Raw genomic sequence first — 26211 nt, 5'->3', positions numbered from 1 at the left:
GTACTAGTGTGTGCAAAGTGGCATAGTGCTTGTGTAAGAGTTCATTGTTATACTTGGCTTCACAAGTAAGATTTTGGTTCTAAATGAGATGCTACCTTGTTAAATTAAGAATAATTAACAGGTAATTCAGGGAGTAGTGTGTGGTATTTTTAGATCTGAATTTGAACATTTATTTTGTCACCAAACTTCACATTAACTGTAAACCTGCTGTAAAGTGAATGACAGCTCATTTTCTGCCCTGTTTTATGACAGCAAACAGAGCCTGAGTTAAGAGCCGACACAAAGGATTTCATTGTTTGCTTGCACAATAACAGAGGAGAGAGGAGAATCTAAATGGAGTGACAGACAGGTTTGGACGTGCAGAGAGGAATCCAGGTGGGTGTTAGACAGAGGAGGGTCGAGGGGCTTTAGACTGAAATGTTCGACAATCTCATGCAGATTAGATAAAATAAAACTCGTCAGCTTCACAGAGAAGCAGCTGAGCAAACGACATCACTGAGTCACCTGAAAGATATGTTGAGATACTGATAGCAGAACAAACAGAGGTTCTGGAGGTGATGCATCGTTGTGCAACAGGCAGACAGTTAAAATTCCTCCTGTGATTCGTCTGCAGTTGCTCTGTTTGTCGTCGTCCTACTGGCTCTGTGTCTGATTTTTGCCTGAGGCGTGCAGCAGCGAGGGCTGGACCACCAAAACCCTCCCTCACTTTCAGGTGGCATAAAAGGAGCCGAGTTCAACCTTTCCTGCATTCTCTCCTCTCCATCCAGAGCAGGCACACCTCCTCCACCATGACCTCCTACACTCGCTCTGTCACCTTCTCTAGTGGAAACCGCCTCGGCTCCATGAGGGCCCCCAGTGTGTATGGTGGCGCCGGAGGCTCCGGGGTCCGCATCTCCAGCATGAGTGCTCCCAGGAGCTTCTCCTCTGCTGGTGCAGGTTTTTCTGCTGCCGGTTCTGGAAGCGGTGGCTTCAACCTGGCTGATGCCATCGACATCTCTGACAACAAGAAGGCAACCATGCAGAATCTGAACGACCGCTTGGCCTCCTACTTGGACAAGGTGCGCACCCTGGAGAATGCTAACGCCGAGCTGGAGCTGAAGATCAGACAGTTCCTGGAGAGCAAGACCAAACCTGAGGGGCATGACTGCACCGCATACAAGGCCGTCATCTGTGACCTGCAAGACCAGGTGAGTCTGAGTTCTGATTCTGAATGCAGGTTTGTTTCGGTTGTATGTTATATTACAGCAGAGGCTCAAGAGAAAGAGCAGAAACTTGAGATCATGTGAAAACATCCAGACAAGAATGCTGGCTGGAATCTGAGATGCTCTGTTTGTATGAACACAAAGCTGAAAATAAATCTTCCCCAACACAAAAGCTTCATCCTCAGCAAGCTGCAGCTCACTGACATGAAAAGTCCTGTGGCTAAACTCAGGTGTGCAGTACAAACATAATGTAGGCTTTCTTGCAGGATGAATACAGGTGCAGCCACACCCAGATCAGAGTGAGGCCACCTGAAGGTGAAATGCTGCTGGTTTTGCATGATGTGAGAACAGAAACCACTGAAACAATGACGGGAAATTTGACTTTTATTTGCATAGTTTTTCAATCAGATGAACCTTTGTACCTGTGTACCTGTGTACCTTTGTACACCTTATCTACACTGAAATAGGACACCAGGGCAAAGCAGGCAGCAACTAATCAACCCAAATGAAGTTTCTTTTTCCTTCCTAGTTTTAGTCAAGAATAGAGTTCCTGGATCAGATGAAATTTTGAAAAATCCTCATCAATTAAAAACTAAAACTGTCTTTGAGCCTCTGTACAAGAAACTAAGTTTAGATACTCTGATGAGACCAGTGGATAAAATTCTGTACATTCTGTACTACTTCTGTGTTTCAGATCCTTGATGCCACCCGTACAAACGGATCACTCTATCTTGCCGTTGACAACGCTAAACTGGCTGCAGATGACTTTAGGGTCAAGTGAGTAAACAAGCACTGAACTTTTATGTCACAAACAACTTGAGCTCTAACATGAGAGCATACAAGTGTCACCCAAACATATCTCTGTGTTTGTTAACGCTGCTACAACTCTGACCTCCACCAGAACAAATAAATAATCCTCAGAATTAGTGATACTCTCCCCCAAACTACAAAACGTCCTCCCATCTTACTGTAGTTAGTAGATAAGTCCCTGCGGTTTCCAGTTTTTGGATGAAGCAGCTGATGTGATTAATGCTGCTGGTTGTTGTGCAGGTTTGAGAACGAGCTGGCATTGCGTCAGGGCGTGGAGGCTGACATTGCTGGGCTGAAGAGGGTCCTGGACGAGCTGACGCTGGGCAGGTCTGACCTGGAGATGCAGATCGAATCACTGAGGGAGGAGCTGATCCATCTGAAGAAAAACCACGAGGAGGTGGGCATGCCGCTGCAAACAAATAACGATAAAATGAGAAATCAGTATCTTGATTAGGGTTAAAACATATTTTATTTATCTGTAAGTCTATGCTTATTATTATTATTATTATTATTATTATTATTATTATTATTATTATCAATTTAGTCTACAATACGTCCAAAAAGCGCCAATCCAGTCCAAAGTCATGTTTACAAACAGCTGATGTTACAGAGCAGACAGAAAACCCCAAAGAATTGAAATTTAAAAACAAAAATGTATAATTGTGTCTTGATAAAACAACTTTTCAAACTAGTGGATTGACTAATTTTTTGTCCTGCAGGACCTGCTGGCTCTGCGCTCTCAGATGAGCGGTCAGGTGAACGTGGAGGTGGACGCCGCTCCTCAGCAGGATCTGTCCAATGTCATGGCTGGAATCAGAGAACACTACGAGACCGTCGCCGCAAAGAACCGCAGAGACCTGGAAACCTGGTTCCAGGCCAAGGTGAGTTTTATAAACCCTCTGATGTCAGAAACTCTTTATTAAAAGCAAAGCAAACACACCCAGAAATTCTTTAAGTTAAAATGTTTTTAATAATGACACAATTGTCTGAGTCATTGCCAAGAAACAAAGTAGAAGACATGACATTAGCAAAAGAGTCGGGGGTTTTCCCATTCACTTCAATATAGTTAAGCATTTTCTAGCAACATCTAGTGGCTGTTAGAGGATCTGCAGGCTAGCACTGCAGATTCCTGTCCCATTAAAAACAAGAAAGGAAGGCATAAAAAACATAAAAAATAATATATTTAGTCAGTAAAGGGTAAATTAAAAACAAAGTAAGCATATATTAAGTTTAATAAGTTGACTGATTTAATAAAAACAAGTAAATGTGTGAAAGAAAGTGAACAAACAGTGTGGCGTCTGAATACATGTTGATTTTAAAACACGCTGGCCTTCCTCACATAACATAAAAAAGTACAATAAATAGTACAGAAATATAAAAACAAAGAAATGTGTGAAATCAAGCAAACAAACAGTAGAGTGTCGTCTGCATACCTGTAGATTTTAAAACACACTTTGACATGATTTCTGAGGTTTTTTATTTATTTATTTATTTATTTATTTTGTTGTTCTACAGTCAGATGAGATCAACAAGGAGGTCGCTGTGAGCACCGAGTCGCTCCAATCATCGCGCTCTGAGGTCACAGAGGTCAAACGCACGCTGCAGGGTCTGGAGATCGAGCTCCAAGCACAGCTCAGCATGGTGGGTTTCTAACATTTCTGGGTTTTTTTCTTGTAAGTTTTCTGAGACTAAATCTCCTTTAAATACTGTTTTCACTCCACTTCAGAAAGCGTCTCTTGAAGGAACCCTCGCCGACACCCAGGGCAGGTACGCCAACATGCTGGCGGGCTACCAGAGGCAGGTGGGCGCTCTGGAGGAGCAGCTGGCCCAGCTGAGAGCTGACCTGGAACGGCAGGGACACGAGTACCAGTTGCTGCTGGACATGAAGACCAGGCTGGAGATGGAGATCGCCGAGTACAGGAGGCTGCTGGATGGAGAGCTGTTCAGGTGAGTGGACCAGTCAAACCAGTCCGAACAGGGATGATACTGGGATTCCATCAAATGTCAGGTATCAGCTGGTCAAGAAACATCTTGTGAAAATAAATGAATAACTTCTGTTTCAGCAGATTCATTATGGAGGTTCATCTCCACCAGCAAAATAATAAATAAATGAAACGTAACAACATAACATACAAACATTTATGAGTCCATAGACGACAAAAAGTAGCACAGTTAGCACAAACAGTTAGGGAAAAGGTGTACTGCCTGTGGTCTCCTGTTAAAAATGACAGAAATCATAAATAAATAAAATTAAAAGTCTTTTAAAGAATGTTACATTTAACATTAAACATTTTCACATCACCAAGACGATTATCATGATTACAGAGTTGGTCATGTGAAGATTACAACACTGTGTACTGACAATATAACACTTTATCAGTTACATTTGAGTTTTATTACACTAAATGTTGGTTTTTGGCTCATGTGAAGCATCCATGTTTGTTTGGTTTTCAGGCACTTCCTTAGTAAGTGCCAAGTTGGATATATCTGAGTTTCCCAGTGGTTATTGTGACTTGGATGTTGATGCAAACACTATTTACAAAACTCGTAATTACAAAAGACGCTGTTTGGCAGCACTGACTGTAAGTAGCATTGTTTTGTGTTCAGCAGAGGACTGGAAGGTAACAGGACTGTTTCTATGTTTTCCATGCAGCCCACCAACCTCCAGCACGACCCGCAAGGTGCTGATCGTCACCAAGGAGATCAGTGACGAGGAGGACAGCTCTGAAACTCAGCAGACAGAGTGAGACGCCAAACATCTGTCAACATGCCGCCATCCGTTCTCAGAAATCCACAAATAAAACACCTCTGATGAACTGACACATGGCTGTGTTTTACTGTGTTTCTGAATGTTATGTGTGAGTGTGTATGAATGTGTATCAAACAGTCCTGAGATCATGTTCTAATCAATTAGTCGATTGACAGAAAATGAGTAAAAATGCAACTACTTTGATGGTCAAATCAAAGTATAAGATTCAGCATTTCATCACAAAACTTTTCAGTGTAGAAAAAGCTGAAACATCATGAGAGAAGTTAGAGGAAGTCCAGTACTTGTACTTGTACTTAAGTACAGTTTTGAGGTACTTGTACTTTACTTGAGTATTTCCATGTGATGCTACTTTCTACATTTCAGAGGGAAATATTGTACTTTCTACTCCACTACATTTATTTGACAGCTTTAGTTACTTTTCAGATGAAGATTTGACACAATGGATAATATAACAAGCTTTTAAAATACAACACATTGTTAAAGATGAAACCAGTGGTTTCCAACCTTTTTGTCTTTTGACGTCTTACAAAAAGCAGTGTGTAGTCGGGGTCACATTTCACATGTCTATGAGTTGTTAACAGCTCCACCAAATAGTGATTTTTCCCTCTAAACTTCTCACATGCTTTCATTTCAATAAATGTTCAAATGATCCAATATTTCAGCAAAAATCAAAGATTAGAGAAAAAGTCCAAAAACTGAAAACAGATTTGTGTATCAGAACTTTGTTTTTTCTTCTTTCCTCTCCCATTAATCATCTCACCACCCCTCAGATTTATCTGCTGACCCTTTGGAGGGGCCCGACCCCTAGGTTGGGAACCACTGGACTAAACTAGCTAACTGTATATAAAGTAGTGTAAACTAGCTCCACCTCCAGCAGCTACAACAGTAACATGCTGCTCTAACACTGATGCTTCACTATTAATAATCTAATGATGTCATATATAATAATATATCAGTCAGAGGGACCAAACCACTACTTTTACTGCAATACTTTAACTACATCAAGCTCATAATACTTATGCACTTTTACTGCAATACTTTAACTACATCAAGCTCATAATACTTAAGTACTTTTACTGCAATACTTTAACTACATCAAGCTCATAATACTTATGTACTTTTACTGCAATACTTTAACTACATCAAGCTCATAATACTTATGTACTTTTACTGTAGGAGGATTTTTTATGCAGGACTTTTACTTGTAATGGAGTATTTTTACATGCTGTATTGGTACTTTTACTGCAGAAAAGTATCTGAATACTTCTTCCACCACTGACCTGAATCGCTAATCTACTTTTATATTATATATATTTATTGCTGAGTTTCCTTAAGCCAGACAGTCCAGGCTGATGTGATCAGTTCACATTCCTGCAACATAAAAGTGAAGTTAAAACTCGACCTGAGGACGTCTGTCAGATCAGGTGCATCATTATTGGATTTAGTAGCTCCTTGTTGTTTCAGTTTACATTGTGCTCACATGGCAACCCTGTCTACTAGAAATGAGGGTTATATACAGCTAAACTGCAACAGCATATATGTTTTGCAGAAAACATGGATTATATTTTCTGTAGACATAAGGAGAAAATATTAATTAACTTATCTAAGGGCAAAAAAACACAAGACAAAATTAAAAATATCTGTCTAAAGAAAAGGATAAATGAAATAAACTCATTGAAAGAGGATTGATTAATTAAATGAAAGAAACAATTGAAGGTAGAGTCCATAACATTAGGAGATAAATGTTAAATGAATAAATAAAATGTGACATTTTGTAATTTTTCCAGACATGTGTACATAGTTTGGTTTGTTTCCTGAGGCGGGTTTGGTTTTGTGGGGGGACTTTGGATTCATTACGTCAGTGTTTCTGTAATCTTGGACAATTTGATCTGCCTGCAAGACTCAATTTAGGGCAAATAAAGCCAATGAACAGATCTGTCAAATGAAGAGGTGGTGATTGGTAATAATGAGAAATATCAGCCTGTATGTAATTAACTACACTCAGTAATTGAGCTTCAAGTAATTGAGTTATTGTTGTCTCTTGTTGAGCCCTAAAAGTCTTATTTTCTGTAAACAAGTGAAAAAAAAGCCAGTTCAACCTGTTTCTGACTATTTTCTGGTGTCAGGTGTGTTTTTTTCTCTGTGTCAATCAACATATGAATAAATAGTTCTGTTGTTTGACTTTAATCTCTCTTTGTATTTGTTGCATTCGTCCATGTGTGCAGGTTTGGTTGCATTTCACTCTCCTGAGTGTTTCTGGTTATTTATTGGTTTTGGTGAAGTTGTAAATAACTGAAATCAGACAGTTTCGTGGTGTCTGATTTACGGTTTGTGTTGCACTTTTATGAGCTCATAGTTATGGTCAGTTTCATTCTGATTGGTCATATTTGAAGTCTAATAAATGCATTTTGAAGCTGCTGTTTTACACTCAGGCGTAAATTGAACTCAAAAATAATAAATAAAAAGTTGTGACTGTGACATCAAACGTTTCATATATTTTGTTAGTTGCATCTTTACAGCAGCAGGTGGATGTTTGAACAAAGAAAACACAGCATGAATGTGTTTTATTGTTTTATCTCAAAGACACAATCCCTTTTCACTCCTTTAATGCATTATTGTTTTTGTGTGTCTTGTTATTTGTACAAATAAATGATGATGAAGACCACTAGTGAATCTTAGAGGTAGAAGTCAGTCTTTGCTTGCAGCTTGAACAAATATTTGATCTTTGAGGAGAGCCAGACAGGTTGCTCTCTGAGTTTTGTATCTTTTGTGATAGTTTCATGTTTCATCGTTTAAATATTTGTGTAAAAACATCAATGAGTTTGAATCTAAACCTCTGAGACTTCCTCCTCCTCCCCTCGGTGTGGACAGGCCTGTGAGGCACTGGAGGCGTGACTGGATGTTTGGACTGACAGAACCGGTCCATCAGGTGATGAAGCCTGTCCAAGCAGCTGCCGGGCCCCTATGAGACGACATCTGGAGGGACAGGGGCCCCGGGAGTCTCCCCTGGTGGACAGGGACTGGAAAAAGTGTCATGTGTGAACCCACCCGACCAGCTGGACCTCGCCTGTTCAGCCCCGACCTGTTTGTTGTCAGGGGCCCCTGGCGATGCTGCGAGCATGTTTGGCCTCCCAACCTGACCGACCGCCTGCCTCATCACAGGCATAAAAGGAGCCGACGTCCCAGCAGCTCTTCACTCTCCGCTCAGAGCCGACCATCAGCCGACCCTTAGCCATGTCCTCCTTCTCCAGCCGCAGCAGCTACATGAGGAGCTCCACCTTGATGGCGCCCTCCACCTCCTCTTCCCGCCGGGTGAGCGGCATGGGAGGCGGCAGCGTGTACGGAGGAGCTGGAGGATCCGGAGTCCGTGTCTCCAAGGCCTCCTCCACCTACTCCTCCTCTGCTGGCTTTGACCTGGCCGATGCCGTCAACGTCATCGACATCTCAGCCAGCGAGAAGGCCACCATGCAGAACCTGAACGACCGCCTGGCCTCCTACCTGGAGAAGGTGCGCAGCCTGGAGAAGGCCAACGCCGACCTGGAGGTGAAGATCAGGAACTTCCTGGAGAGTAGAACCAAACCTGAAACCCACGACTGCACCGCCTTCAGGATCCGCATCAAAGACCTGCAGGAACAGGTGAGAACAAACCTGCAGCTTTAATAAAAATGATAATAATAGTAATACATTTTATTTAGAGTGCTTTTCAGGGTCCTCAAAGACGCTTTGTTTAAAAACGTCAAATGTTATTATGAAACCATCTCAACCAAAGAAGTTTTGAGTTTATATTCTTAAAACAAGTGAAAAACAATGTGAGTTCAGCCTGTTTGCATCAGTTTTCTAGTTTTTTCTTTATTCTCCTGCAGAAATGTGTCTTCTGTCGAGGTATAAACACTAATTTCTACAAAATCTTAAAAACAAGGTGAATTGTTTTTGAATCAGGTTGAGATCATCTCTGCATGTGAAGATTTTTAACTTTTAACGTTTGATATTGGCTCTAAGATTTTTTTAATTAAACAGGCGATCACGTCTGAAGGTTATTAATTGTCTTGAGATATGTTTGGTTTTCTTCTCGTCTGTGAAGTGACTGTGTAAATATGTACTCTGAATATTTGCTGTAGAGGTTCTTTGCATTGCAAAACATGTTTCAACATGAGCAGGGACGTGGAAACAAAGAAACCTGTCTATTACCTGGAGGGGAGGGGTGAGGGGTGAGGGGGGCGCGGGGGGGGGGGGGGGGGGGGGGGGGGGGGCGTGGGCTGTTATATCACCTGTGTGATGTAACCTGAAACAAAGAAGACTGTCTGCTGTGTGTCTTTGGTCTTTGTTTTTTTCTATATTATATTATTATCATTATTATTAATAGTAATAATCATTATTATATTATAATTATTATGTTTTTAAATTTTATAACTTTTTGTTTTATAGTTAGTTTTTTTTTGTCTTATGTGTTTTATGTGTTTTAGTTTAGGTATTTTCTAACATTTTATTTTTTAATTTTTAATTTTTATCTTTTAAGTTTAAATTTCTTAAGTTTAAGATTTTAAGTTTCTTCTATTTTTACAAGTGAATTTTGAAAACAGAGAAACTGACACCAGTGAATAGTTTGTCATTTTGCCAGAAAAAGACGATTTACAAATTTACAAGCTTTACAACTTTTAGTTTTTTTATAAGGTTTGTAAGTTAAGTTTTAGCTTTTAAGTCTTACGTTTTACATCTTTAACACCACCTCCAAACACTTTTACATCAGGAGACTTTTAGGGTTCCCAAAGCCCCACCCACCACTGCATATTAACATTAACATTACATTTATGGGCTACAAAACTACATTTATAAATGAAAACAGTCAGAATTAAATTAACCTGTTGATATGTACATTAAGAGGTTAAATCTTAAAATGAAAACATAAAACAGTACAATAAAAGCATAATCTAATCCTTTAATTTTAATTTTTTTTGTTTAAACAAACTTTAAGAAAGCAAACAAGACCCAGCTAATGAAGGTTTTTACCAAAACTGAAATTATTTACAATTTTTTCTTCTTTCCTCTGCTCAGATCAACTGTGCTTCTCGTGGAAACGCCGCCCTCGTCCTCGCCATCGACAACGCCAAGCTCGCCACTGACGACTTCAAAGTCAAGTAAGTGAAAATCTTCATTTCCTTCAACTTCAGATAAAAGGGATCAGGACAGGAGGAAACAGTCAGAATACTTTTTCTGAGAACATTCTGGTGTGTTTTCAGGTATGATAATGAGCTGGCCATGCGTCAGGCGGTGGAGGCCGACATCGGCGGGCTGAAGAGAGTCCTGGACGAGCTGACTCTGAGGCGCGCCGACCTTGAGATGCAGCTGGAGGGTTTGAGAGAGGAGCTCATCCAGCTGAAGAGGAACCACGAGGAGGTGAGACTAATGACAGCAGGAAAAATGAAAAGATATTTCTTTTAAAAAGACAAAAGTGTAACTGGTGTCGTCCTGCAGGACCTGCTGACTCTGCGCGCTCAGATGAGCGGTCAGGTGAACGTGGAGGTGGACGCGGCTCCTCAGGAGGATCTGTCCACCGTCATGGCTGGAATCAGAGAACACTACGAGACCGTCGCCGCCAAGAACCAAAAAGACCTGGAGACCTGGTTCCAAGCCAAGGTGAGCCTCAGAAACTCTTTACTGAGACCCTGGAATATATCTGTCTTTGAACCAAAATGTTTTTGTTTAGTTTGGTTTTATTTTGTGTTAATTCACATAACTCACAATTCCACATATTCACCAAACTAACAAACAGAAGCACACAGATTCAAACCATAAAACACATTAATTAATGTCTTGTTTTGTTCCATCAGTCCGAAATCCAAAATATTCAGTTTACTGTCTGAATTTTTTTTTTTTGAAATTATGAAAAAAGTTGCTGATTATTTTTCTGTTTATTAAATAATTGATTAATTGACTAATCATTGCAGCTCTAAATGAGAATATAAAACATATTCTGACTCAATGTTTCCAGAGAGAAGTCAGGGGATTTCCTGTTCACTTCAATACAGTTAAGAGTTTTCTAGCAGCATCTAGTGGCTGTTAGAAGAACTGTAAGCTAGTAGTGGAAGATATAGAGATATGTATTATATCTCACTAAAGTTAAAGATAGACTCGCGGGTTGAGACGTCACAACTTTCCTTTATATTAAACCAAAAAAATGTATGTTACGTTTTCTCTCCTTTCCCGAGTTGTTTAGCAGATATCTCTGCGTTTCTCTACTGTCTGATACGCTGATATTTAGTCAATAACAGTAATAATATCAATACTTGTGACTCCACAGACTGCTGAGCTGAACAAAGAGGTGGCGATGAGCACCGAGACTCTGCAGACATCCAAGTCTGAGATCGGAGAGATCCGACGAACCGTCCAGACTCTGGAGATCAAACTGCAGGCTCAGATCAGCAAGGTAAGAAAACACAGAACACACATTTATCTCGACTTTTGGCAGAAGATTTTTTTGACAGATTTTGTAGTTATTTCTTGAAGTTTTCTGGCTGCATTTTGTGACTTTATTACCAAGTTAAATGGACTACATTTATATAGCACTTTTCTAGTTTTACTGACTACTTATTGCGCTTTACACTACATGCCTTTTTTAAAAGTGACAACTTTCACATTTCAAACTGTGAATATGTCAATAATATCTCACAAGAACACAACTTTTATAGAATTATTTAAAAAAAAAAAAAAACAAGTTTGTAAATTTATTGCTTAATTTGTTCATCTCGCGACCCTTCAGAGGGTCCTGACCCCCCATGTTGGGAACCACTGCTTTAATGGGTTACAAGACTAGAAAGAAGAACTTAATTTTTTACTCTTCGATTTAAACATTTTGAAAAAAGAAAATTTTCCTTTAAAGGTGCAATACGGAAGAATCACAAATTCCTTCTCATTAGTGACACCGGTGGCCGTTAAGTGAACTGCAGTCAGCATCTTGTAGCGAACAGCAGTGCAAACATTAGCGAGCTAAAACCACGATATCACAACAATCAGCTTCCCTGTCCAACAGGAAGAAAGCCAGCTCATGGTCAGACATTAGCGGACTCCATTTCTAAGCTAACGTTAGTTAGTGTTGGCGCTGTAGGGGGACTGGAGAGAGGCAAGGCACTCTTCCCATCAAAACCTTCCTGAGTCCTTTACATAGAAATCAGTCTACAGGCTGTTTTAGGCAACTGTAAAAGTCAGGGAAGGTTTCATTTTAGTATTTCTTCACATTCTGTTGATAATTTTGGTTCATTTTTTTAATATTTTAAACTAAAACTTTTACTCTGAAAGTCTTAATCTAAAATATTGTCAACGACTGAAGCGACGAATAAAGAAATCAAACCTGTAAAGACTAGAGTCGTGTTGTTGACTTCACCATCTCCTCCCCAACAGAAAGGAGCTGTGGAGGCGAGTCTGGCGGAGACCAACAGCCGCTACGCCGCCATGCTGGCAGGTTACCAGAGGCAGGTGGCGGCTCTGGAGGAGCAGCTGGCCCAGCTGAGGTGTGACCTGGAGAAGCAGAAGGTCCTGTTCGCCGAGCTGCTGGACATCAAGACCCGACTGGAGCTGGAGATCGCCGAGTACAGGAGGCTGCTGGACGGAGAGACCGAGAGGTAGTTAAGACTTTAAAACTCACTCCCAACTAAACTTTATTTACAATAAGAAACATATAGAATAACACCAGACTGATTCTTTAAGGTCCTGAATAATCTTTAGCTTCAGGGTTACACATTTTTATTCATTATTATAACATCTCTTAATATTGATTTATCATTTTGGGAGTCTGAACTTGGGTACACTTGTCTTTTTAGTCAGTATCAGCCAACAGCACCCAAGAGGCCACAACATCCTGTAACAAAATCACAGATTGATTTTTGTTTATTAAGTGCACCAAAGTAAAATAACAGATTTTCATAATAAAGAGAAATGTGTAACTGAAGCGTAAGTTTATGTGCTGTAATTAAATTTAAAGATTTAGTCAAAATTTAAATAAACTTCTATTATTTCTATTATTTATTTTCATACATATAAGTATAAATTGCTGATTATATCAGGAGCTGTAGATGCAAGACACAGAAAAAAAAATATAAAATGGAATAAAAATGTTCAGTTTTTTTTTTAAGTTTAATCAGACATGTGGAATAGAAACAGAGATTAGAGATTAAAAACAAAACAAAGATGATGTTTTTTTGTTTTTTCAGCAGAGTCACCACCACAAAGACCACCCGGGTGGTGACCATCGTGCAGGAAGTGGATTCGTCTGGAAACGTGATCAGCAGCAGCAGCAACTAGACACCAAAAATAACCACAAATATAAACAGATCCTGTAACGTGTCTGAGCTGCTTCAATAAAAATGAAGTCTGACGTTGTTTCTGCTTCTTGTCTGTTTAATTTTATTATTAGAGTCAATTTAAGGAAAAGAATCTAAAGTAAATATTTTCATCTGCATCATTTTCAGGCTGGATATGAAATGAAGGAGGAAAATAGTAAAATCACTATTCACACAGTTTCTCCACAATAATGACTCAGCATTTATCAATTATTCATCTATGATGACAACATATATAGAATTAGAAAGTAGAAAAGTAGAAAAAGAGGAAAAGAAACAAAAAAGGGAAAGAACATAAAAAACAGAAGGGAGGAAAAGAAAAAAAATAAAAGATTAAAAAAACAAATAGAGAAAAAAGGAAAATAAAATAAATAAAATAGAAAAAGAGGAATAAAGAAAAGAAAGTGAGATAAAGAAATAACCATTTTACATATTTATTCAATGTCAGGCAGAGTCTTGACAACAACTGCAAAGTAAAGCAATATAATAATAATAATAATAATAATAATAATAATAATAATAATAATAATAATAATCACATAAAATGAAAAAACAAAAAAGGAAAAAATGAAGATAAATATAGAAGAAGAAAAGCTGACAGAAGGAAAAAATAGATAAAAGATTGAAATAGAAAAGAGGAATAAAGACAAAAATAGCAGAAAAAAAAACCTTCAAACAAAAATAATAAAAGTGAAAAATTAGAAAAATAAAATACATGCTTTTTTTTTTAGTGTACATCAAAAACATGAAGGTATTTATGTGCATAAATAAACAAATCATGGAAACTCAATATAGTTATACAGTCTGAGTCTGAACTGTTCGATATCTGCAGGTTAGATCAATCAGTTCCTCCCTTTATTCATTTCCTTTTCATGTTATTCTATATATTATTTTATTTAGTATTATTATATACCGTTTTTCAATTCATCACTGTATTCACCTTCTCTGTTGGTATGATATAGGCTACATTAGTTTCAATTGTTCAAAGCACAATGAAACGAGTTGTTTTTTTTTTAAAAAGAAAAGAAAGAAAAAGCCTTAGATGTTGTTAGTGTAACAAACAAAAATGAACTTAAACTAAAGTCCACAGTTCAGACTGAATACAGACTTTACAGAAATGTGTACAACAGCTCTTTTTGAGTCACTGTCCTCTGACACTTTGGATTGTTTTGGATAAAAGTTTCTGCCTAATGACAAAATGTACATTTAAACAGACTGAATACTCCTGTTTCATTTACTAACCGATGATAAACTGACAGTATATTTTAAATCAGAGGTGGTGACACATCAGCTGAGCTGCAGGTGTTCAGTTGATCTTGTGTTGGTGAACGCTGCCCTCCGGTGGCAGAAGACAGAAACTGCAGTGCTGTCCGCTCACCCTTGAGCTACAAACAGAGGCAGAAAAAACACAATTTTAGTGGAAGCTGTAGTGTGTTGTTGTAATAAAAAAGATTCATTTTGTTTGTCACACAACAGACATGTTTTTATTTGTTTTCACTACTTTTCCTTGGGTTTTAAAATGAGTGAAACAGCGCCTCTCTGGGATGTAACAGCTGGTAGATGTGAGTTGGTCTGTGTGGTCGAACGAGGTACTGCACCCTAACCGAAGGTTAACAAAGTGGAGACAGGTGAAGCTGGTATTTTTTGATTAAAAAGCATCAAACAATCACCATCCGTCACTATCATGTCACTGCCACACTCGTGAAAACACAGCTTGGATCCAAATTTGGTTAATCAATAGATGGGGTTAGAGTTAGCAGTAATGTCACATTTTGGGTGCCATTTTTACGAGGGGACAGTGTTACATCCTGTTTTATGTGGTGTTTCCTGTCCGCAGGTGCAGCTGCAGGGAGAAACCTGTGCTGGCTTGTAGGCTGGACTCTTATAAGCAGCTGTCTGTTCAGCGCTCTCTCTCCTCTCTGCTGCAGCGGCACCTTTGTGCTGCCTGGTTAATCCTGTTCATTTATATTTTCATTTATTTCAATAAACTTTCATGCAGTAAACCTCTATCCTGGTATTGTGTCAGTGTATTTTATACTTTGATTCCTTCCTTTTTTGTCTCATTCATGTTTGAAAATAAATAAATACATTTTTTTAAAGGATGTTTTGTGAATACTTGATAAAATGTCTAAGAGTGAAGGATGCAGTGGCGTTTTTTTGACCAGCAGTGGCGCTGTAGGCAAACTTACAAGATGATGATGTCGTACACTTCTGTGGACTGCAGAGGGCGGTACAACAGAGAGAGAGGAGAAGAAAAAAACCTCAGAAAGACTTTGTAAATGTGTAACGGGGTAGAAAATGTTCTAACATGTCATTAAATTTAAGGATGCACATGTTTTGGTGTTCACTTATATAAAACTGTGTTTACAATCAGTATACATTAATGTCTAAATGATGTTTCAGCTTTTGCTACACTGACAGGGAGAAAACATTTGTGATGAAGTGTTTTAGTAATTCTATTTAAGTGTAATGAGTCTACAAATACCGTAAAACATACTTATGTTACATGTAAAAAAAAACCCAAACATGCTCATTGTAGAATGTAAACTTCTCTCTAGGGCTTCAACTAATGATTATTTTCATTATTGATTAAAGTGCAGATTATTTTCCAGATTAATCAAATACGTGTTTTGTCTTCACTGTAAAAAAAAATCGTAACAAAAATGGTAAAAAGTCTGGCAGCAAAAGTTGCCAAACACTTACCGTCAAATAACAGTAAAAAACCTTTAGCTATTCTACAGAGATTTATTTTAAAAATATGGATATTTACTTTGATTGCAGAAGATTGCAGAACTACCTTAAAATGATCTATTCTAAATTGTTTTCATACAGTAAGCTTTGGTAAATTCATAGGATTATCCAATCCATCCACAAGAACTCCCCCTAAAAGTACAGATTTCTGGATGTAAACACAGAAAAATTATGTGAAATTACATTCAAATTACCCTCCTTTAACACCCATTAATGGTATCTTGAGAGCTTTAAGGTTTTATTTTATGTGATTAGCTAATCTATTTACAGTAGATCCCTGGTAAATGTTGGTTTTATACTGTACAAAAAAATAAGATCATGTGATAATAGTTTACAAAAACATAATTTTAATAATCATTACTTTACTAACATTATTTGATAGTATTTAAAAGCAACTATCAAATATATCTACATACATTTCCCCATTAATGTATGAGGTTAACTTTATATAAACATTATTTAACAGTAATTTCAAGCAGCTCTCCAATATATTTACAGGCTTTTCCCATAAATGTATGGGTTATACATTATATAAACATATTTGACAGTAATTAAAATCAAATCTCCAATAAATTTACAGGCTTTTACCATTAATGTATAGAGTTTACTTTATATAAACATTATGTGACAGTAATTGCAAGCAACTCCCCAATATATCTACAGACATTTCACATTAATATATGGAGTTCTGAATGTACAAAAACCAGAAGTTCTATGTAAAAGTACCTTTACATCAACTCTGACACTGAATAAATATATACGTTTTTCTACTGACATTTTACAATATTGTGCAATCCATTCAATACAGATCCCCATTTGAGATGTATGAGATTTCAAGATGTTTAATATGAATATATATATCATAAAATTACCTTTTACTGCTTATTAACATTATAAATAAATGATGCTAAACATTTATAAATAGAACAAAGCATGGAGTTTATTCAGGTAGCTAAACATTCAAAAGTCATTTAAAATGTAAATATTTAAACAAGTAGTATAGTCTGTCTGAACATTGTACACAAATAAAGACAGAAATATATCAACATGCTCCTCTAACTGTTGCATGTCAAAAATGCTGGGACGATTAAACTGGAAAAATGATATGGTTAAAGAACAATGGGACAGCTTTCGTGGGTGTATGTCTGTAATCTAAGAATCTGATGGTTTGGTACAGTACATCTGTAATTGTTGCCAGGTACTAATGCTCACCACATTATTGTAACCAAATAACTGCATCTAATATCAGTGCCTGTTTGTTTTTTAAAATTGGCATTTTCCATTAAAAACCCTAATTAATGTCCCTCTAATGCAAGTTGTAACCAGACTGTCCAAGTGTGTATTTACAAAAGTTTGTAAGGAGCGAATGACTGACTGAGAAAGTGACTGAGTGACTGAGTCACTATGAGTAACCAAGACTAACTCAGGGAGTAACTGAAAAGTGTGGCTAAGAGACTGATTGTGTGGGTGGGTGAGAGGGTTCGCTGTCCCATTCAAAAGTCTGTTAGTTTCTTTAGGAGACTGAACACACTGAACACTTTCTCCATTTTCAGTGAAAGGACGGGGTGCCTCTCAGTGTTCATAATGCCAGTTATGATTTCTTAGAGTGAAAGGTGACATCTTCAGATGACAACGGTCCAAAATAAAACAATTTTCAGTTTACTGTCATGTATGACAAAGAAAATTAAATCAGATCATCATATTTTAGAATTTGCAAGCAGCAAATATTTTTCACATCAAAATAGTTGCTGACTGACTAATTATTTGAGCAGCTGTAAATGAGAACATAAAAACATATTCTGACCTTGTATCTCCAGAGAGAAGATGTAGGTTTTTTCGTTCACTTCAATACAGTTAAGAGTTTTCTGGCAGCATCTAGTGGCCATTAGAGGAACTGCAAGCTAGCACTGATTAAAGGTAAAGATGGACTCATTGGTTTTCAACCACCGAACATCAGAATATAAAAGAAGGAAATTAAAAATGAGCAAATCACTCAAGAGGCATCTATACTGCATGTTTGTAATACTGCTGAAAAATGTTTAGTCTTTTTATTGTCTGTAAATAAAGTAACTCGTTTTGATTGAGTGTGAGCCTCATCTGTCATCACTGGAGGTAAAAACCTCCCATGAAGATCCATTTAACTGTTCCTTAAAGTTATAATCTCTAAGATTTTCATTTAAATAAATGTTAAGTCACTATCTATCACCAAATGAAGTGACACAATAGTGATCAAGCCTATGACCCCCCGATGAAAGTTCTTGCATTCGCAGTATTATGATCAATATGAACCGGGTGTCGGTGGCGACTTTCCCGCCATGCATTCAAATCACAAGCAGAGCAGTTAGTGACGTGTTTTCCATCACTCATCAGTGGTTGATGCGCCAGAGAGAGAAGCAGGACCTCACGCAACAGACTTGCTTTTCAGTTCACTTGTGCTAGCGTGAGGTCACACAGCGACACTGTTTGGATCTCTGGGAGTGAGGCTGAGTGAGGTCCAAAAATACACCTGCAATTACAGCTTAATGCCACACGGTGCCGCCAAAGAGTGCAAAACGGAGATCTTCGAGATTGACACTTTACAGTCCTTGTGTGTGTTAATATTCTTTACCTTTGACCTTAACTGACATGTTTGGATTTAGAAGCTGGAGAAGATCCAGGTTAAAACCAGTTTACAAGCAGCTTCAGGGAAGAACGGCTTCATGTCATCTGGCAGATATTATGATGCTGAGATAGATACAGACAGAATGCAAAAGCTGTAGTGATTAACTGGAGTTATTTATTGGAAAAAATACCAAACATATACTTGTTAAAACTGTTAAAAAATGGTTTTCCACTTGCTGTGATGAATCTCACACAGATAACACAAATAAGCCCCAACTCACGATATTCACACACACCAAACTCACTCATGTAGGTAACCCCCACATAGAAAGGAAGCCATTCTTACGCATTATTTCAAAAGTAAATAAACCAGTGTAACAGTTATTGAATCCAAAATAATAACAGGATTAAATACAATGTTAAAAAGTCATAGAAAATGTACTGGAATCAACACATTTTTAAGTTTTAATAAATTTTGCTAAATATCAGAAAACATTAGCAACACAGACAAATTAACAGAGTCCAGAATAACCGTTAAATAAAGTAAGTATGAATGAAAGTGATTATATACTGTATTTAATTTAATTGTTGTAATGTGTGATGTTAATTACACATTACACTCTTTAAATAGTTAGAGAGGAGTCAATAACAATATACTGTGAAAATATTGTCTATGAAGAAACACTACAACAAATTGAAATACGAAATAATAACAATAATAAATACAGGCATTTTAATGGTCAGAATGTCATAAAATAAATAAAAAGAGAACAATTGTAACACCTCACATAGAGGTCACCGCAAATCTAAAAAACAGAGAATTTCCTCAGTAGTTGTTACGTCTTTGTTATCACATACATGCAAGTCTACTTAATTTAGTGGCTACTGCTAATATAACTGTTCTTTTGTCATGATCCAGTCTAGCTGTTGTGTCTTCCTGGTGTTTTATTCTCTTCCTCTCAGTCTGTCTCTGTGTTCGTGATGTAGGCGTGTCGGCTCTTTCTCTCTCTCTCCACACCTGCTGCTCGCTCTGAAATCAGCTCACCTGTCGGTCATGAAGGTCATGAATCATTATTCCACTACAAGAAAACTGCACAGACAGCAAATCTCGGCCGGATCGTCATGTTATTCAGGGTGTGGCGCTTCTAGCTCAGACACCAGTTAATTTACTGCCTGCTTTTCCTGCATGTTAGTTTGTCTGCCTGCCTGCCAGCTCGCTTTACACCTGTTCTCCGTGTCTGCAGGATTACCTGTCTGTTTGTCTTCCTTGTCTGCCTACCAGACCCACCAGTCAGCTCAGCTTGCCCCCCGGATTCCTCCCCCTCACACCATCTAGCCTCCATCTCACCATTTCTATCTGTCTCTTCAATAAAGGACTTTGTTAATTCATCTTACTTGCTGGTGCTGTGTCTACATTTGGGTCCAACCTTAATACGTGACATAAAATTCCAGTTTTCAACGAAGTGTGGTAGACCATAGAAAGTAAGACCTGAGATGTGTAGATGCAAAAGGCACCATATAAATCCAGGTTGTGTTATTCCTTTATTCACATTGTATAGGACATCAGTCCTAGTAATAATGAAATACAACTGCACAGTAATTACCAAAGCAAACTTAATACTTGTGAGGAAGTCTAAAAGCTGCAAAAACTGTCTTGACATATTGCAATGTTGAATTAATTACCCATTGGGTCATAAGTGGTGGAGCAGGTGGACCCAAATGCAGTGACTGTAGACAAAAGCAGCACTGAAGAAAAAGTTCTTTATTCTGGGATCATGCAGACAAAAGCAAAAACTGGCTGAGCAGAGCAAGACTGAAGAAACTGAACAGGGCTGAACAGAACATAGGATCCACAGAGCAAACCAAAACCCAGAAAACACAAAACCAGCTTACATTAACCCATCAAAGAATATTCAAGAATATAAACCTAAGTACACAACACTACAAGCTAACTCATAATGCAAGACAGTCAACGAGCAAAACCATATGACCACAAGGACTGGACAGCAGAAGTGTAACAGAGTCTATGACACCATTGTGTCAACCTGCTCCTCCACAGTAATGACACAGGCTGCTGAGACTTTATTCACAAACATTCATTCTCAAATTTCTTCCAACAAATATCTCTAAAGTAAAATAACTTATATTACACAGTATTAACTCACTGGCTGTATGCTGTCATTTTTATGAAAGGACCTGCATTTCTAAGAGCTTAGACATGAAGGGATTAATAATGATCAAGGGCAGCGGCGACATCCAGCCTCAGCTTTTCCACTGACTCTTGTGTGGTGTTTAATGCCTCTAATATTTCCTCTGCAAACTGAAGAGAACTTTGATTAGTAGATCAGGATGATAAGATGAATACATAGTCTGATAAGATCCATGTTTTGACACGACCAGCATTTGATTACACAGGAAAATCATAACAAAGTTAATGTTCCGTTGCAGTAAATATCACAAACATCTATGATATCGTGTGAAAACAGGTCATGATCTTCTTTTAAAAACTGTTGATGACTTTGAGGTTGACGTCATGGTTTAAGTGATGTATTGTACAGTCAGAGGGAGGGTGCTGAATGCCCACCTTCACACACTGCGGCCTTTCTTCCACATGAAAGCCCTTAAGTATGGAAATATTGCTTGTGAAAACTGTTGCACCATCATCATTTAACAGCTCTTAGAGCTGCTTTCTGTCTGACACTATGGTGCCAGTATAACTGCATATTAGAAAATATCATTTTAAGGCCAAATTTACCTGGTTGTCTCCAGGCACCTCTTAATGTTGCCTGAGATTCTTTTCATGTTTGTACATGACCTTTGTATTTTCAACATGGAAACACATGATGCTTTAGGCACAAACACAATGTATCTATGATAACTGAAAATATGCAACTCAGTCATTTAAGATTAAGAGGCTGTAATCATTACCCTTTTATACCTCAGATGTGACATTTTAAAAGGAGGTTTACTGTTATGAAGGACCTACACAGTCACTGATACAGAGATTCATACTGTACTTCTACTCTCACCGTCAACATCCAGTTGTGGTGCTCGTTCACAGTTACCGTGATCAATGTGAACGCCATTGGATCAATCTGAAAATGGGGAAAAAATAATAAAAAGTAATTGCTTCACTTGAAAAAAGGACTTCCACATGCATAACAGTCCACTACACTACCGGAGTCTTGACAGTTTCTCCTCCCAGACTGCAGTCATTGCAAAGCTTCATCAGCTGTTGTCTCACAAGAGTAATGTCAAGTAGGCATTGGTTGCCTACAAAAGATTGAAAAACGATAGAATGAAGTCATCATGTGTGAGAAAGAAAGATGCAGTTCTGCACAGACTGACGCACTGCAACAACCTCACTGATACAGCATTGAGGATGAGTCGTCAATTGATTTTGCAGGTCACTTTATTGCAATTTTAACTTTCATTTATAGCCCAATAATTCTTGTTTAAATAGTATAAATAGTAATAGTTCATAACTCACCCTCACAATGTCCCAAAAACATAACTTGTATGGTCCGACCTTTCCGTGCCCAGGCCTCCTGCACATCTACAGAAACTGTACAGTATTAAATGATGTAACCATGAACCTTTCAGTCTAACATTAAGTTAAATTCTTTTTTTTTTAAATAATTTATGGAACATGTCAATTCAACACCATTTTTTAAAAGTGAACCAAAGGTGATCATTTCTCTTCCCATCTACTTAAGCCAATGGGTTTGATTAATAATTGCTGACAGGACAGTCACTACACTTATGTTCATATCTATTTATCGACTAAGTATGAGATACTTTAAAAAACATACGTTCGTCTATTAAAGTTTCTGTATATGTTGTAGCCGCTACTGCTGCTGTGTTGTCAAAGTATGGTCCCCAACTCCGCCATCTAGCAGAGGTCATGAATTGACGTGCTTCAAACAGCACCAGACAGCGACAGTCCATGATCTCAAACACGCACCAGCAGGCTTTTTTCCTCAGCAGATGAGACTTCTAATAAATAACACACAAAGACATTACCCCCCCACCCCCCCACCCCCACCCCATGCATGCAAACCACACACACACGAGCAATCTAACCACATGTGCATAATATCTAAGTAAAGATTGTATATGCAACTTTATCGCTTTTGCACCCTTTATTGCTTTTTGCTTCTGTTTTCATATTTATATGTCATATATATATATATATTTACTGTTCCTGTAATGAAGCATTCCAGCCAAAGAATTTCACACAAGTGCACCTCCTGTACTGTTGACACTCCTGATGATAGATGTGCTGTACACCAGCTGAGCTGTGACACGGGCTGAACTGGCAGAAAGACTCTCTGGACCTGCACAGCTGGATCACCTGATGTCAGACGCCCAGGTGAGTGATGTGTGAACCCTGTGCAGCACTGCTGTCATTGTGTCATCAAGCAGAGAAAATCATGTATCACATTGGCAGGAAACCGAGGGCTAAAAGGTCAGATTTAGGGTGGAGAAACAGGTTGACGAACTTGTGAGTTATAAGATGCTCTGATTAATCCAAACCAAGCGGAGTTAGCAGTTTCACTGTTATTTCATTCGTGGTGTGTGAAATGTACATTGTTTGCAGTTGATCAGGGTTTGAGCTGGGTGTGTGTGGTTTGACAAAGGTTAGAATGGGGAGAGGCTGCGCGCACACACACACACACACACACACATATAAACACATACTGGCAGAGAAATGACAGCTTTTTATTTTATCTTACAACTAAGCCAAAGTAAACCACCAGACAAATTCTTTCAGAGGGGCAGAGCTACTAAAAGCAGGTCAGAAATGTGTTCATATGTTGTAACCATTAACCTGGGATGCCCCCTATGAAAATATGTAGTTTTTCATTTGCATCTAAATCCGGAGAAACACTGAAATGTATAGATATATGTTTTATATAACTGTGGAGCTGTGGCAGGAGGCTACTCTACTTTAGTCTAAAACTGCAGCTAACAACACCCCAGCAAATAACCAGGTACTGCAACTCTGGCACTGATATGTGTAAGATGACCAACTGAAGGCATTTTGGGTTGTGGTGCAATAGTAAAAAAGGCAGACAGCGCGTGGATTTAAGGAGGCAAAACCTAAACACTGCATAGACACACAAACCTCACACAGAGTAAGTCTACATCTTATTTCACCCGTCATCACAGGCCACACATCCCCGTGTTTGCCACATTTTTTTTTTATTATCCAGAGTTTTCATGAATGGCTTTCATAAAATTTACTCGCTAGAACCGACTGTCTCAAGATTTCTTGTCTCCAAAAACATTAATTGACAACACTTCCTGTTTGTGTGATAAAAATAATAAATTAAACTTTGTTCCTCCACATTTTTCCAGGACAGCTCATTGGGTATCTTTCATACATGCAGATTTTATCTTCTGCACACAAACAAATTTACAACTTCTGTCAGATGTTAATAAAGACACATTTTTCCAGGACAAGACATTTGATATTGTTGGTACCAAACAGTACGTTACTATAAGTTTACTGTAGCTGAGACTGAGTCAGGATTATTCACGCCTTCTCTCTGGTCCAGTCTCTCCTCTTTCCTCCTTCTTCATGTCATTCATCCAATCACTGCATGTTTTGAGACCTTCTGTCGCGCCTCTTCTCATTCATAAACAGTCCTCTTCCTCATTGTCAGGCTCAGATGGCCTCCTGCAAAGCGTTCTGCCAGGATCTGCTCCAGTCTCTGTCATGCCGTCTGTGGACTCTGAGTCTGCACCAAAACTTTCTAATAAATCATTCATCTCCTATTTGTGTGGCAGATTCATCAGTGTTTTCTTCTTTCCAAATGTTCAAAGTGTTGCACAACATTTATGTACTCATTTGTTGCAAGTCTGTCTAGAAAAACATGATAGAAGCAATGAAGTAGACTTTGTTTCTTCATGATTGCAGAGGATGTAGCACACATTCAAGTCTTAACTCCTGCTGCATGGCGCATGCAGGTGTGACCAACACATTTTTGCAATTTTCCTGATCGCCAGTGTTGGCGCAATGAGGTGCAACATGGAGGAGAGACTGAATACATTATTAGTGGGGGGAATAAAGGATCAGCAGGTGGGTTATGTGATGCTCAAAACAATTTATCCATTGTTTTAAAGACAGAGTCGGCTACTGCAGAGCCTATGATGTAAGTGCATGTCGACAGTGTTTTTGTAATTACTCTCACTGCTTTAATGAGGTTAAATCCAAACTTAAAACTCATCTTTTTGCCTTTGAAGAATGTCCTTTAGTTGAACTCAACTAAAACAGAAATTCTTGTCGTTGGCTCCAGTAATACCAAGATTCAAACACTGCATCTACTGGGTCTGAATACATTAAGCCCATTGCAAGAAATTGTGGCATCTTGCTTGATTCTAACTTAAACATTGAGCAGCACATTACAAAACTTGTACACATATGCTTTTATCAGCTAAGGAACATTGCCAGAATTCAATCTATTTTAAGTTTTAGATACAGAAACCATTTTACATGACCGGCTGCAGACAGTACAGAACTCAGCTGCCCGGCTTTTATCCAGAGTAAACAGGTTTGAGCACATCACCTGGGTTTTACACTGGCTAACAGTACATTTTAGATTACAGGGTTGCTGTTATTACTTACAAGTTACTAAACGGTCTAACTGCTCATTATATCTAAGACGTTTTATCCTTGTGTGAACTTGCTCGCACTAACAATCTGGGACACGCTGCCCGAGGAAATAGGGCAGACTGAGTCTGAGGCTTCTTTTGCATCTAAGCTCAAAACATTTTAAACAAACTTTTATCACTCCGCCTTACCTGATTTTACTTGAATCTAGTTTTATTATGTTTTATGTGTTTTACTGCTTATAATTATTGTCAGGCTGGCTTTTTTATGGTGGTTTTTGTTTATTCTTTTATTGCTGTGAGTTTTTATGTGATTCTATGTGAATCACTTTGTAACTTCGTTTTGATAAGTGCTATATAAATAAAGATGTTGTTATTTTTATTGCATATATTATTATTGTACTTGTTACCAATATGCTCAACTCAACTCACAGACATGTGAAATGTGACCCCGACTACACACTGCTTTTTGTAAGACGTCAAAAGCCAAAAAGGTTGGAAACCACTGGTTTCATCTTTAACAATGTGTTGTATTTTAAAAGCTTGTTATATTATCCATTGTGTCAAATCTTCATCTGAAAAGTAACTAAAGCTGTCAAATAATGTAGTGGAGTAGAAAGTATAATATTTCCCTCTGAACTGTAGTGGAGTGGAAGTATAAAGCAGCATCACATGGAAATACTCAAGTAGAGTACAAATACCTCAAAATTATTATACCATTATTATACAATATTTAAATAAATGTACTAATTACTTTCCACCACTGGTTTTAGGCACTAAAAGTAAAGTGAGGATGTTTTGAATAGTTTTTATTGATCAGTTAACTTGATCCAAAGTTGAGTAAACAGCAGAAAGTAAATCACTATTTGCTGTAAGCAGCTTTGTCTTTAACCCTCCTGTTGTCCTCCCAGGCTAATTTTGACCTGGGAGGACAACAGGTGTCATTATGTGCTGTCATAAAAAAAAAAAATGTAAATGGTTTTAAAACAGTATCCTGACTAAACTTTTACATATACCAGTCTGCCATAATCCATCAACATATTTTCCTCGGATCTCAACTATAGTTAAAGTAATTCAGAATTTCTTAGTCAGGATACTGTTTTGAAACCATTTAAATTTTTCTCAGCTG

General features: G+C 38.1%; 2 protein-coding genes across 2 annotated transcripts; both read left to right on the top strand.

Annotated features, from left to right (window-relative positions):
• The first annotated feature begins 723 nt into the window (after nucleotides 1-723).
• On the top strand, nucleotides 724-4832 carry LOC137168077 (keratin, type I cytoskeletal 13-like). Its single transcript, XM_067570524.1, has 7 exons — nucleotides 724-1187; nucleotides 1897-1979; nucleotides 2253-2409; nucleotides 2732-2893; nucleotides 3528-3653; nucleotides 3739-3959; nucleotides 4666-4832. The coding sequence occupies exons 1-7, from the start codon at nucleotides 789-791 to the stop codon at nucleotides 4757-4759; spliced, it is 1242 nt and encodes a 413-aa protein (XP_067426625.1). The 5' UTR covers nucleotides 724-788; the 3' UTR covers nucleotides 4760-4832.
• Nucleotides 4833-7360: 2528 nt separating this feature from the next.
• LOC137168157 (keratin, type I cytoskeletal 13-like) lies at nucleotides 7361-13155 on the top strand. Its single transcript, XM_067570661.1, has 7 exons — nucleotides 7361-8418; nucleotides 9835-9917; nucleotides 10020-10176; nucleotides 10255-10416; nucleotides 11081-11206; nucleotides 12178-12398; nucleotides 12987-13155. Exons 1-7 carry the CDS (start codon nucleotides 8017-8019, stop codon nucleotides 13075-13077), a joined length of 1242 nt encoding a protein of 413 aa, XP_067426762.1. The 5' UTR covers nucleotides 7361-8016; the 3' UTR covers nucleotides 13078-13155.
• The last annotated feature ends 13056 nt before the right edge of the window (nucleotides 13156-26211 follow it).

The sequence above is a fragment of the Thunnus thynnus genome, chromosome 17, assembly GCF_963924715.1.
Source record: "Thunnus thynnus chromosome 17, fThuThy2.1, whole genome shotgun sequence".
Classification (NCBI taxonomy): Eukaryota; Metazoa; Chordata; class Actinopteri; order Scombriformes; family Scombridae; genus Thunnus; species Thunnus thynnus.
This window is presented reverse-complemented; position numbering and strand designations above follow the sequence as displayed.